We start from the raw sequence: 15,488 nt of genomic DNA, 5'->3' as shown, positions 1-15,488 counted from the left end.
TTCAGAAAATGTAGCCGTTCTAGTGCCAAATGTCACTGTAGCAACGTTATAATAATAAAACATTATAATTTCCTTTGTCCATCTTTTCATTCATGTAAAAACAATTGCCTGAAATCCTCATGCTTAAGATGTAGACATATTGAATATCATGTAGTTTGGTCTTAACAGCTGAGGCTAGACTATTCTGTCGGATTTTCTGTATGTTTGTTATTAACATTGCTTATCTCTGCTGTCTCTAAGGTGCTGATGATTTGTTGTTGCTTGACTGAACACAAGGTTTGACACTAATCTCATCATCTCTCAGTGAAGATTCAGCAGTTAGTGAGAGCTCATGGGCATGCAGAACAAAATGGGTGCAGAGACACACAATTTTGCACATTTAAAAGAAAAGTGTATTTCATGAATCATTTTAGATCTAAGTTTTCATTCAAATCATGTTGTGGAATAAAGTTTGGATTATTTTTCACCAAATAACTTCCAAAGAAGAGAAAAATAATTGCAGCCCTTGAGGGAAACAGACTGAGTTCTAAAAGTTAGTCTCAAAACTACAGGGCAATATTTCTTTCCAGTAAAGACTTAAAACTAGACACCTTGGATGCACACCTCTTCCCCATAGCAAAATCTGCCAATATTTCCATTTCTTCTCTGCTGTAAAATTTTGCAAGTGTCTCTGTGCCGTCGACTCTCCCTCTATCCCTTGCTTTCTCACTTTTCCTATGTCTGTTCCTATTCAACCCTACTTCATACACGACAACCTCCCAGTGAGTCCATTGTCCCAGATATCTGCCCTCAGATCAGTAGTCCTGTCCCAACCTGTACCAAATTGATGTATGTGGCCTGACAGCAAGCTTTGCAGGGAGGACTCAGTAAGTACATAAAAAGGGCAGCTCAGAGACACAGAGTTCTGGGAGCTTTCAGAGTCCCCAAGATGCAGAAAGGTAGATGTTATTTGTTTGCATGTAAATAACACGATTAAGCTAATGAATTAAAGGCTGAACACCAAACAGTCAAGTATAATGCTGCATGGATCCAGATCTGCAGACTGCAACCATTAAAGGGAGAGCTGAATCTTAGTTCTAGCAGGTCCAGGATCAGCATCACTGGGGGAGGAAATGACAAGTTGACCTGTCATAAATAATAGCGCTGTGTGAGAGAGTGTGTGTTTGTGTGTGTGTTTGTGTGTGTGTGTGTGTGTGTGTGTGTGTGTGTGTGTGTGTGTGTGTGTGTGTGTGTGTGTGTGTGTGTGTGTGTGTGTGTGTGTGTGTGTGTGTGTGTGTGTGTGTGTGTGGATATACAGTGGGTGCATGTCTTAATATACTCAAGCATTAGTTTGTAATGTATATGTGAGTGCAAAAGTGTGTGTTTGTACATGAGCAATGAAGAAGAAAAAATAGTTCTGTCATAGAAAATGTATTAGTAGATATGTATGTAGTAGTGTCTGTGTGTGTGCACCAGGGTTCACACCAGGGCTTCTGGGGCTGCAACCCTGTATGTTTTCTCAAAAGGCCCAAATCTTTTTTTTAATCTGTTGAAGTCACTTTTTTTTAATAGTGACTTCAACCAACTGAGTGAGTTTACAATAATTGTGATCATTAAAAATTAATGTAATATTTTTTGTTTTCCTTTTGATCAAATGCCTTATTTATTGTTTTATTTCTATGTGCATTCTAATGAAATAGTTAATAAGGACCAAAACAAATTATTACTACTAATAATAATTGCAGTTGTCATACAATGCAGTGCTCTGGGTGCTCTGGGCTGAGCCTCAGATCTTCTCAACTCCAAGATCTGCCCCTGGTGTGCACATGCATATTTAAAAGCTTAAAAGTTGATATGCATGTGTGTTTATAAAGTTTTAGCTATTTCTATTTCCATGCTGATGAAGTGTACTGAATTGAAGTGAAATTAATAATGTTAGAGGTATGTCTTTTGAATGAATGTATCCACTGGCTTATCACACAAATGAGAGTTGATCAATGCAGAATCTGGACGATTATCAAAGGCCACAATCTTCACAGAAAATCACACAACACCACTTTTGTTGAACTAAGCAAGGTGATTGTAAATAACAGTGTCTTAGCTCTGAGTCCCATTTTGTCGCACCTACAATTGCAAAGCTAAACTGGAGGGTATATCTGGGAGTAACGACAGAAAGAAAAATGGGCACGGAAACACAGCAGTGAATTCCAAGACGGTTAGTTTCCTAAACAGACCTGATGTCACCACATTGTCTTTTACAGATTGTTCAACAGATGTGCCAACATAATTGAACAAACCCAAACATGATCTTGTTAGCTAAGCCAACAATTATCTGTGCATAACCCTGGAAAATGTTCAAACTGAACTGCAGTGCCCATAAAACATTGATGAAGGCTGGAGCATCCCAGGCAGGGGAGCACTCTATCGTGAAATCACCCAGGATAATTAATCGAGGGTTAACGAACACTTGGCCATGCTGTTTGACCCAAGAAATTACTGTGTATCCAACAAATGCATCATCACGACTCTGAGGCTTTTGTTCTTTCCTTTCCTGTTCTTTCTCTCCACTTCATGGCCTCTCCTCTAATCATAAGCAGACACATTCCTGTAGAAGTGAACCAGGCTGTAAAGCAGTGCTCTGCCAGGTTTCAGGAATGTGATCACATAGCAGCTCTTCACATGGCTCTGCAGCACCGGTCTGCAATAGCCTGATGATGATGGGGAAGGTCTTATTTTTTCACTGTCAAATCCAGCTGGACTTTCTACAGTGGATGTTTTTTCTATATGTACCATGCAGTCCAAAATACATAACAATGAATAGCCGCCCTAATTTTTACTAAAATAACAATGGAAATGAACTTTTGCAGTTTATTTGTCACTAACATGCAGGTGGGAAAAAATCCCCTTATGGGAACATTACGACCTACTTCCATCAGTGGCTATGCACAAGTGGGTTATAAGACTTGAAAGAATCTTTCTTTTTTTTGTTGTCCTTGCAGTGGATTTCTTTGTGTGCCCTACTTTGATGTTAGTTAACTGTCAGTTTTCTTGTACTTTTCATTGTTAATGATAAGGTGTGTGTGTGTGTGTGTGTGTGTGTGTGTGTGTGTGTGTGTGTGTGTGTGTGTGTGTGTGTGTGTGTGTGTGTGTGTGTGTGTGTGTGTGTGTGTGTGTGTGTGTGTGTGTGTGTGTGTGTGTGTTTCACTGCAGGCTCCTCGGTGGCACATACACCTTGAGCCCTGGGCCAGTGAAAGTCATTCTCTGGAGGACGAAGCTAGAAGGTTTCTCAACTACATCACAACACCACAAGTGAGTTATCATTGTTTGAACTCTCACTGGTTCGTGTTGTATAAAATCAACTTTATCTGATGAACAATGTACAATAATTAAACATACACACACATATAAAATGATGCACAGTAGTATATCACATATATCATATCCAAAAAAGTGTGTGTTATAAAAATTAAAACCAAAGAATGGTGTTAATGATTTCAATGTTTTAGCCGATTTAAAAAAAAAAGATTAATTATTTTTTTAAACTTGTAATTTTTCATTTCTTTTTGTGTTCTGCAGGCATAATCGCAGCAGGGAATGAGGCAGGGGGGTTACATCCCCACAAAATATCAAATATTCATAATTGACAATGCACATCATCAGATCCTGTAAAAGCTGAAAGAAAGCTAATTTCTTCCCCTCAATATTCAGTGTTAAATTAATCCCAAAACACAATGGATCCATATCATTCACTGAGCTCCTCCTGCTTCATGTTTATGTGCATGTCAAACAGCAGCAGCCTGTACTAAAGTTTCCTCCACATGCCATGCACAAATGTCTGATACAAGTACAGATATGTCTCAATCACCTGCACGCCTACACAACTAAAATACCGTCTGCAGATTAAACAAATGCGATACAAACTGTAGCATACTTCTGGGATTTAGAAAAACTGGTAGGATTAATTTTCAACTCAAGAGTTGATAACCAAACTGCTTCTGTTCTTTATGCTAAACTAAGCTAATCCCCTCTCAGCTCTAGCTACATACTTAATGTGCAAACATTAGAGTGGTATCAATCTAACTCCCAGCAAGAAAGAGAACAATTTCTCAAAATGTCAAACTATTGCATTCAGGTTTCTTTCACTGAAAGTCTAGTGAGTCATCAGGTGAGTGTTCCTCTTTGCTGTGGCTTTAATAGAAAACAGTGACTGCTTAAATGCAGTGCAATGAATGGATACAGTACAATAGGTGATTTGCAGAGAAGATATACAGATGCAACAATATTGTGTAAGTGTGAAAACAGCCCAAGTTAAACATGTCTTCACAGGGCACAAAAAAGTCTCCTTTTAAGAGTGTACATTCACTATCATAACATCAAGATTATTCTATTCTTTTACCCTACTTGTCCCTGGTTGCTCAGTATTCTACCCTGTTATTCTACCCCTATATTGATGTTATATATTTTTTTTTTCTTCTGTACTCCTAATAATTCATGATACTGGCTGTATTTGATGCATTGCTGTAAGCAACATCCCATCAGGGAACACAATACTTAAAATGTTCGCCAAACATGTAACCAGATTCATAAATGCAGTATGAAGACAGTATCTTACAGACAGATAATAGAAGTAGCCGGTGCTATTCAAGGCTAGGAAGTGCATTATTCAAACAGGTCTTTTTTATGTATATCAGAGCGAGCCTGTGTCTATCAGCCATGACTGAGCTACACTGGCACCTCTTTCACATTCAGCTCAGCTGAGGAGTATTTGTCTTGCCCGACAGCACACACATAATTCATTATTCTATTGATTACCATACAGATGGAACTCACATCCTCTTTATTCATACTTAATCAATGAGATGTGGTTTGTTTGTTGGTCTGTGTGAGTATTAAATTACTACAAATCGATTAAGATGTTCAGCATCATAATTTGAAAAATATTGACGGATTGAGAAAGACTGGAATTCTGCCCTCTTGTCCCCATTGAGGCGGTAACACAACAATACAGTTTCATTTTCACTGTCCAAAACATAGTCGGACATTTTTCAGATTACTTACTTACGTACTTTTTTTTTTTTTTTTTAATTATAATGAAATTGGCTAGGGGATGAATCAGCAATTTAACGTTTCCCCCCTCACACAGTATGGCCAGAACACAAAGTACTCCACTCCAAATGACGAAGCACTCGTTCTATATCTTACACAAAGCAGACATTCAACTCATATTGAATTAGCCCCGAGATATGTGTGTGTGTGTGTGTGTGTGTGTGTGTGTGTGTGTGTGTGTGTGTGTGTGTGTGTGTGTGTCTACATTTGTGTGCAGCCACTTTTGTGTGTGGAAGGAAGAGACAAGGACAAGAACAGAGAGGAAGAGATTGTATGAGCGTGTGTGTGTGTGTGTGTGTGTGTGTGTGTGTGTGTGTGTGTGTGTGTGTGTGTGTGTGTGTGTGTGTGGGAAGCTGTTGAAGGGAACTGTCCATCATACACAGTGACAGGCGAGGGTGGAGAGAGTTGGTGGGGGCACAGCAGCCTCCTCAGCTGTAATGCTGACTGACACAGTGCCTGGTGGAGCTGTTACTCAGAGAGATGGCCTGCGACACAACTGTCCAATCAATAGCAGTCAGTGTGTCTTGCATGCATGCACCAGCACACACAGAGAAGAGGAAGTGTTTCTATAAAAAAGTATTCTATAAAACATTCCCAGTATGTGGAAAGTACAATAGGATAATTTTCTCTGGTTAGCTGAAGGACAGCGAGTAGTTACTGTTCATTCATTAAATTGTATGTTTGATGAAAACATTATTTCAGGTCTATTCTTACAGTTCAGTATTCAGTATAACAGTGTTCAACAGTCAGCAGTTCAAGGCCATTGATACGTCAGCAGATGTGAGACGGATACATAATCAAGAGGGATTTTGCATTTCATTGCACACTGGGCATTATGGGCTAATGAAGGTTTTCAGCTGAAACACATGAACAGTGAAAGGTATAATGGAGCGTGTTTCAAATTCATTTGTAGATTATCGCGCCTCCCACATATACAATATAATTCTTGTGCTCTTTGCAACGAAGACCTATCGGGTGATTTTTAATTCCTGTCAAAAGGTGACACTGTAGTTGACTCCACTGTTCCCTTCCTGCCTGACCTGTCACTGAACACTCTGATTAGAGGGAAAGGTTGATTCAAAAGGCCACACAGCAAGGGAAGAGGTGGTTCTGTAAAAATCAAACTCGCTTAAAAATGAACTCTTGGATTGGTCAGAACATGTAAATATGTATGATGGACCTTTTCAAATGTGAAAAAATGTCATGAAAATACTAATCATTTCTCTTTAATTCATTCATTTCATTAGAAATTAACAGTGCTGTTAAACATTTTGCTTAAGCCTCGTTTCAGGTAAACCTCAGCGAACATAGAGAGAAGTAGATTTTGTATAATTCACAGTAGACTGTACAAGAATACACACATTTACACCCACACTGTTATGTTTGTACTTGAATGTCGTACAGTGGAGCAACAGATTTGTTTGTCATATCTTCACGTCTGAGCTAATATTGTTCCTTCGTCTGCAAACTGAATCTCTGCAGCAGACGGAGCTTAAAGAAAACACACTGAGAACATTTAAGCAGCAGCTCCTAAAGCTTAGTTACTGCAGTTGCACTGTGCAAAACCAACACACTGACATGAACCCACACGTATGTAGTGTACATACTGTATGTATGTTCAGAGTATATATGGATCCATGATTTGTATAAACACACACCAATGCACAGAAACAACACTAAACTTGCTGGTATTTACTTAACAGGTTCTGGCTGGGTATGGGATGAGTTGAGCACACATTTGTAAAGATAAGCGACAATGAAGAGCTTCAGAGCATTACTGTGATCCTACAGTATTTAAAGGATTTTGGAATATATATGTTAGAAGAGGATATCGATACTTTGTATTATATTATAAGAACCTTGTGCCATATATGAGATATATGACACAATACGTCTGTAAATATGTTCATAAATTAAGATTCAGCCTAAATGAGTATGCGACTGCAAATCACGAGGACATAATGTGTACAATCCTCTGTTATGTTCAACCTTTTTATACAATGTTAGCCAGTTTTCTTAGGAGTAGTTGCACATTTTGGGAAATACAACTATTTACTTTCATGATAAGAACTAGCTCCATTCAATTTGAGTATTAGCGTAGCTTAGCATACTGGAATACCAAAAACAGCTGTCGCCCAAGAAATAGTGTTACCCTGTGAAAAACCACAACTTTTCTACACTTCATTTTTTTGTCCAGTTAAACAAATGAAATATATCATGTTTATCAGTGAACTTTAGACGTGCTGGTTGGCAGATTTTGTACCTCTGGACAGAGCCAGGCTAGCTGTGTCTTTATGCTAACATGAACTGTAACCAACTGGCTCCAGCTATACTGAATGGACAGGCGTGAAAGTGAGATCCATCTTATCATCTAACTCTTACCAAAGAAGGAAATATTTCCCAAAATGTCTTTTTTTCCCTTTTTATCTCTCTTTGTAAGTGCTTTAATTTTACACTATGACGTAAACAAGAATTCAACAGATGTTTCCTGGGTCTGAAACAACCTGACCTTTTTTAGCTTGTAAAGTAAATAAAGAATGAATACTTTAATCTCCTTGTTTATCATCTGTCTTTCATCCCTGTTTTCTTACTCTGCTTTTAACATTGAGAAACTTGGCAGTGCTGTTGATGCATCAGCCCCAGCTGTGCATAATGATGAATGATCTATATTGTAATTCAGTGCTAAAGCTGAAACAGACACAACCTCAGGGTCAAATTCAGTGGCTATGTAAATGATAAAGCACATTTGTGTTCAGATATTTGGAGAACGAAAAAGGTGGCGTTCATCACATTAGGACAGTTCAGACACAGTCAGCCAAGCTGCCACTGACTTTTAAATGCTGGTATATTTGTTCAAACTCCCTGGCACTCAAGTTACTGTTAACACAATGTCTAAAGTTTAAGAAAGAAACATTCAGAAAATAATTCAACATCTGTGGCCTTGAGTGTTGAATGTTACATTTAGTTTTGACAGATACTAACATTTCACAAGCAATATTTACTTTTTGTGCAGCTCTATCCTTGTGATTAAAGGCTAGATGTAAAATTATCTTTGAGAACAGGATTATTGTGTTAAAACCAGTGAAAGTCAAAAGTCAATAAAATTAATTCCCGTAGTGGAAAAACTATTCAATTCCCAAAATAGTGCCTGCTTTTGTTGATAATATATTATTTAATTATAGGTCTCTAAGTTTAAGCCAGGGAGGGCAACATAACCTTGTCAAGAATTTCCCTCATTACTGGAAATGGCTATTATATTTCCCTTTTTTATGTTTCCAGGTGTCTTGTGCATCACTGCCTGGTGAGGAAGCTGCTCAAGGGGGGACCACGGGAGCCTGGACTGTGTGCCTGGACCCAGAGTACAGTCTGACCCACAGGGTGCAAAGCAAGCACTGCAGGGTCTACTCTTTCGGGTGGGTATAGACTCAACACATACTCACATATACACTTGTCCAAATACCTCGATATCAGTATTGCCACAATTTTGTAGGGATGACTATTGGTGCTCTCACAAATATTTACATGATGGGATTTTTGATAAATAATCATCTGTAATTTAGATATAATGACTAGGGGGTAAAGGCAAATAATAGAATAGCTAAAACAGTCTGGTAAGTTCAAAAAATGACCTCACTTCCCTGTAACGAAGGCTTTAAAAGCGGGAAAAGACAACACTTATGCCATATTACAATATTATGATATCCAAGACTATAACCAGTATCATATCACAATATTGATAATATTAATATATTGCCATGTTGTAACCCTCACTACCATGTCAAGAACCCCGCAGTCTGTACACTATAGCTTTGTTGCAGGGTGCGTCTGAACCACATCTGAAGGAGTTACAGAATTCACCCACACTCACTTCACCCACAATGGTTTTGTTTCATTTATTTATTTTATTTGTTCTATACAGTTGGGTCAAAAAGGCAGGCAAAGGAATTTTTCTCTTTTCCCTTTTTCTCTCTCCCAATTCATCAAAGAATGAAGGCAACTTTTAACACAAAGAGGAGGATATTTATCTTTGTCTTGATGTCCCTTGTTAGCCTTTTTGATTTATCTTTCCATTTCAATGACTAATTGGTCATTGAGGCTATATTTATTCAAGATCTCTCTTTGTGTCTTATCTTTGACAGAGTGGAGGTATTCAGCTGACTTTTTTTCTCCATCCTGGTATTGTTGACAATCGTTTTTAACACTGTTATAAAAGCAAAAAATAATACTCTCTCTGGCTTAAGTGTACCTGGAACGACACGTTCACTGCACTTCTGCTTCTTCTCCATGAGTGGCAAGTAATCTTGAAGAAATTCAGTCAGGCCACCACAGTGTTTGAACCTAAAGATTGGAGAGTCAATCACTCCTAGTTGGCTTTGTGTCCTGGATCAGCTCAGCCCAGTGCTGCCCTCCTGGGCCCCCACTGTGCTGAAGTGCTGCAGAGGGTCTGGAGGGATTTTGCCTGCTGGAGAGATGGAGCTTATTAATTTGACTGCTGAGAGACAGCACAGGTGCGCTGGCATCAAGGCAGCCAGGGCACGGATACTGATGCGGTAGGGAAGGGGGGAATGGGGTTACTGCTGTTTCTGGCTTCCTGCCTCTCTACGAAGAAGGGGTCAGAGCTCAAATGGAGACAGCGGAGGAAAACATACCTGATATCCTCTGGCTGACTGATGGGAAGTCACTCATCCAGACAAGCTACAGGCATATGCACCAAGGATAATAACAATGTTGCTATGTGTCCTCACAGTTATTTATGCAAACATTCTAACATTTGACCTGAATATCACTTTGGGAAAATATGACTCATAGCTGTGATTTTCAAGTCAACGAAAGCTGCATTAACATTTTTCTTCCTATCTATCTGAGCCCTGAAGACTAACGGAATGAATTTAATCACATTAAATCACCCCTCAACTCTGGCTAATGCAATAACAGTGCTGTAAAAATAGAAACTTCATGAATGACAAAAGCAACGTCCTCAGTACCAAGTGTAACAATTAATCAAGTCAAACGAACAAAGTTCCATTTTTCTGGATACACCAAGTGATCCTCTCCTCCCCATGCCCCCTATCTGACCTAGATTCATGGTGCTCTCTCTCTCTCTCTCTCTCTCTCTCTCTCTCTCTCTCTCTCTCTCACTCACACTCACACTCACACTCACACTCACACTCACACTCACACTCACACTCACACTCACACACACACACACTCACACTCACACTCACACTCACACTCACACTCACACTCACACTCACACTCACACTCACACTCACACACACACACACACACACACACACACACACACACACACACACACACACACACACACACACACACACACCTTGGTCATACTGTTGAATCTGTGCCTCTTGTCCTGTGCATCCTATGCTCATGAGAGGTCTGCTCTGCTGTACAGGAGGCTTGCAAAAACCCCAACTGCAATCCTATCTATATAACTTTAATAGGCTTTAACAGAAATGTCACATACTATTAAATGTGCTTGTGTGTCCATTGTTGAATGCATTACAGTACTGAGGTTGTACAACTGTATGCATACACTCTTGTGCACATATTTGTGAATGTGTGTGGTTGATGTGTCTCATTTGCATGCTGTTAAATGAGCCGTGGATTGCTGTGCCTGGACAAGAGGAGCAGCTGTTCTCTGATTGGTCTGTCACATGGTGGGGGGGATGAAATGTGTTATTCCACATTAAAGGACATCCAATGCTACAATGCTATATTCAGGCCAATCTTGTGCATTTAGTTATCTGCTGCACTTTTAAAATAAGCATGGACATGGTGTGATATTCTTAGTAAAGCAACAACAGAAATGTTAACAGTATCACTTGCGACAAAAATGGTTTCAGTGCACTTCTACAATGACTAATGAAATATTGTTATTAATATTGTTGTTGTTGCCGCAGTGGCTGCTGTTATCAATAATTATTTTGTAAGAAAGCTTGCCAAGATACTGTTCAGTGAGGGATTACTTCAGTGTCAGGATTAATTTTAGAATTGAACTCATATTTTAGATTTTAAGGGTGGCTGTAAGCTCAGGTGGTGAGAGGCTCATCCAATAATTGCAGGGTTGGTTGTTTGATCCCTGTCTCCTCGTGTTCACAGCTTGAAGTGACCATGGGAAAGACACTGAACCCTAAATTGCTCCCTATGTGAGTTTAAAATGTGTCTGCCTTTGTGGTTACCAGAAATAAGACCTTTTCTCAGCAGCAGATGTCATTGCAGGAAAACCACTAAGACACTTTAATGCAAGTGAGTCATCATTAGTGTTATTATTTACACCTGTGCTTTTCCTGTTTTGACAGGTTAAATGTCTGCCATGGAATAGGTTTATAAAGGTAAAGCTGAGGTCTCTCTTCTTCCTACTTCTCAGATATTATTGAAGTAGCCAGACAAGAATCCCACACCTGACTACTGTCTTGTTTTTTTGCCCAACGGAGCATGGTCTAGCAATGTCAGTCATCTCACTCTTTTCATGTTACCCCTCCAGCTCACTAACACACTTTACTTGAACTCACCTTAAGAAGTGCACAAAAATGTTGTTCCCTGAATTTGAAAGAGGTCCACCGACTGACACAACTTTCCATGTGCACAGTAGGCTATGTAGATGTTTACATTTAGAGCAGTTATTTAGGTTAAAGCACAGCAAGGGAATTAAAAATACCTGCACTTCGTCCCTCATTCATCATACATATGTTAATGTGCTGCGATGTATTAGGAAGGAAGGGGAGCACAACAGGGAGAAGAAAAGAAAAAGCAGTCATATTGAGATGGGCATGGTATTAAAATCAAGGGGAATATAAAAAGGAGAAGATTTAGTGGCAAATATGTAAAAATAGAAAGGAAAATTTGAAGGGGAGAGAGACTAACAGACAGCTGAAACCTTTGCAGCCCACCCAGTATTTGTAAACTAGTGTCACCTCATAGATTCACAACATCCAGACAGGCTGTTGACATAATAGTTCAGTGAGAGGATGGGCTCTGTTTATCAGATTTACAATCCACTGGGTGTGTGTGACCATTACACACATCTTCACATCTGGTTGCCATGACGTCCTAGTCAACAGGGATCTCTTCATAACCCCTGTAGCCCACATGTTTGAAGTAGATTTTCCTCTGCCACACACACATTCATGTAGCCTTTAATCCAGAGCGTCTGGATACCTCTGTGCACTCTGCGGTCTCAGGAGAGAGGATATTAGAGCTAGCAGAGACCCTACTTTATCAGCATTGTCATCCAGGAGAGCTTCTGATACACTATGACTCCCCCCCGCAGCCCCCATTGCTCCATGAGTAATCCCTGATTGCTGACATCTAAAGTGTCACTGCAGTGATTCGCGGCTAAAACACCCCACCAGTGACTGGGAAATTCTAAATGAAATATTTAGTGTGGTAAAAAGAGACGTCTAGTTGCATCTCAATCTCTCCCATACACTCATCTTTCATCTTCCTGCTAGTGGGATGCATTCAGGGACCCGATGCCTCATCTGTACAAGACGCGCACTGTGAAATGTACTCCCTCTGCCGCAATTACAGGATACAGCCACTGCACAAACAAGACACAAGGGAATGTGGAGACAGCAACTGAGAAAGGGAGAAAATTGCATAACTAGAGAAGGGAGGGGTGGGATAAGGAGAGAATAGCAGCTAGAGAGAGAGAGAGAGAGTGCATGAAAGAAAGAATAACACAGAGGAATTTGTCTGTCTACTTAAATTTACACATCATATTTCAAATTGGAGACGCAGGCCACTTGGAAAAAAAGGAATGGTAAAGTAGGAGAACAAGAGAGAACATGAAACAAAAGAGACAAAAGAGACAAATGAGGGAAACAGAAACAACAAAAATCTCCTGGCCAAAACCCTCCATCCTCCACTTTAGTATTATTTTGGCTTTTAATTGGGCAGGTCATTTTACAGTGACTCTGTTTTGTGTATTATGTAGCTTGTTTGTACCTCTATGCAAATTCACTGATCCTCTATTGTAGTTTTTGGGGTATTTGATCAAATGTTTTTTTTTTCTTTTAACACAGAATATTAGTACATGTGTTGTAATAAAAAAGGATGCCTTCACTTTTCCAGTGAAATCTGACCTACTGAGATATCGAACTGTAGCAATTTCTCTGAATGAATGTGTTAAGGAAATGTTTAAGTTAGAAAGCTACATCCATGCATCAACATATAAGTCGCTATCTGACTATCTGATCATAGAATAAGTGAACACACTACGAATTCAACTACTTGTACTTTCTATGCTATGTGGCTGATACTAAAAGTACTGAGATCTAATACTCAATTTTGACTCTATACTCAACCTTTTTTGTCTTGTCCTGTGTGGGCTCCAGGTTGGGTGTTGAGGACCGGTCACTGGAGCGTTCCCTTGCCAGGTCAGGGTGTGAGGTCCACTGCTTTGATCCCAGTCTGAAGCAGCCTCACCTGCAGCATGCTGAAATGTGGCTCCATCGACTGTCTGTGGACTGGAGAGATCCCAACCCTGCTATTGTTGCCCAGCGTCAGTACGCCAGCACCAAGAAACTGGCAACCATCCTCAATGACTTTGGACACAGACAGGTACGAGGTAGAGAGTCTGCAACAGTGGGTTTGAATTTTCATCTATAAAAGATGTGGATTGTGACCCATAGCGACCAAAACTTTAAATTAGTTATCTTTATTCTTCTACTGTTAGCTAAAGGATTCGCTCATATGATGCAACATGCAAACACAGGTCCCTCCCTGTGCACCCTATCATAATACAGCTCATCAAGATTCATTCCTGTGTTTTCCATCTCAGGCTCCAGGTGGATACACTCCGGTATATCATTTTGTTTTCCTCCTCTAAATATTATCATGCTGAACGTTACCTCTTCACAGCCCCCCAGGGATTGTGATCCACCTCATCAGATAAGGATCTCCATACAAGATCAATCATGTACGCACACACTGAGCCCACTGATAGCATGCATACTAATAGACACAGTTATGGATACAGTGAACTTGCCTATTTAGGAACAGACTGAATGATAATTCAAGGTCAGAGAAGCCAAGCTCCTTTTTACGTGGCTAATCAAATCACAGCTGAAAGGCATATAGATCATAGACAGAGCATTCACAGTATACTAAATTGATGGCCTGATTGCATTACAGTCCGTATGTGTTGTTTTGTGGTGATTATAGTATCTTTCAAACTGTTTTTATATCATAAGGTGGTTTGTAGAAAGACCATTGGAGCAAAAATCGTGCTGTACTTTTTTTTTTGGGGGGGGGGGGGCATTTTTTGTTTGGTTTTACTGCAAGGAGATGCATTGGTTGGGCATTTCCACATTTCCAAGGCTGTCATTATATTGTTTGATTAGACCAATACTTCACTATTGTGGGTTATATTGCAGCTACAGCGACTAGCAGAGCTTTTTATTTCTTATTACGATTTCTCCAGACAAGTTAGCCAAACATAGTATAAGTTTATAATTCTAAATATTATCATTTTCTTCTATCTGTCCATTTATTTGAGCAGATAATCAATCATTTAAATTGTTTTCTGGATCAGAATGCTACACAATGGTGCTTTACGTTAGCTACTTTAAGCTCAGTGGTCATTTGTAACGTCTTTTTCTGGAGCCAAAAACGAAGCACACCGGCTCATACACAGCATTTGGAAAGACTCGAAGATGTTGTCAGAGTGTGACAAAAAATGAAAACATATATGGCTTTGTACACTGTACTGTGTTATTGATGACATTACCCACCTATTTTACATGCAGAGCCACAGACGAATCCTTGTAATGAGGTTTTAATGTGAGTACATAGTGTGCCAGAGGACCAAGCAGCAGTAGCAGCACAGATTCTTCTCCAAGGCTCTCACCAAGTCCTCAGCCTTGACAGGAAAAGCTGCAGTCAAGAAACAGAGTCACACTTGCAAAGATTGAAATATGCATTTGTAGCAGTGTTGGCTGAAAACTATGCAAATGACTCATTCTCAGAGCTCTGGTGTCCAGCGGAGACAGCAGACACTGTCACGACAGAGAGGCAGACAGTAGCAGGTAGTCACATCTAATTCAAAAAAATTGCATAGTGGACCATTGATCATGTTGGTAATTGGACAGTACAGTATCAGCACTGCCCAGTGGCACTGACAGTCTGAATTAAATTATGTACTGCTACATTGCAACGAGTAGAAAACAAACACAGCAACCAACAAGATAGTCTAGAGGCTGCTACGAAATGGTGCTTTGAAGTAGCTAATGTCAGTATACTAAAGTAACATACTGATAATCACTCTGTTACTATGCTGATATTTAACAGGTATAATGTTCAACATGTTCAGGATCATAGTTTAAGCATGTTAGTATCCTAATATTTGTTAATTATTTCTTAACACAAACTGCAACAAA

General features: G+C 39.6%; 1 protein-coding gene across 1 annotated transcript in view; it reads left to right on the top strand.

Annotated features, from left to right (window-relative positions):
• mettl24 (methyltransferase like 24) overlaps positions 1-15,488 on the top strand; it is a 34,635-nt gene that overhangs the window by 13,863 nt on the left and 5,284 nt on the right. The window contains exons 2-4 of the mRNA XM_062437494.1: positions 3,190-3,288; positions 8,365-8,498; positions 13,446-13,671. Coding sequence (XP_062293478.1) covers positions 3,190-3,288; positions 8,365-8,498; positions 13,446-13,671 — 459 coding nt within the window. The remainder of the gene's footprint in view (positions 1-3,189; positions 3,289-8,364; positions 8,499-13,445; positions 13,672-15,488) is intronic.

This window comes from Scomber scombrus, chromosome 17 (genome assembly GCF_963691925.1).
Source record: "Scomber scombrus chromosome 17, fScoSco1.1, whole genome shotgun sequence".
NCBI classification, from domain to species: Eukaryota; Metazoa; Chordata; class Actinopteri; order Scombriformes; family Scombridae; genus Scomber; species Scomber scombrus.
The sequence above is the reverse complement of the archived record's forward strand: the minus strand, read 5'-3'. Positions and strand labels throughout refer to the sequence as shown.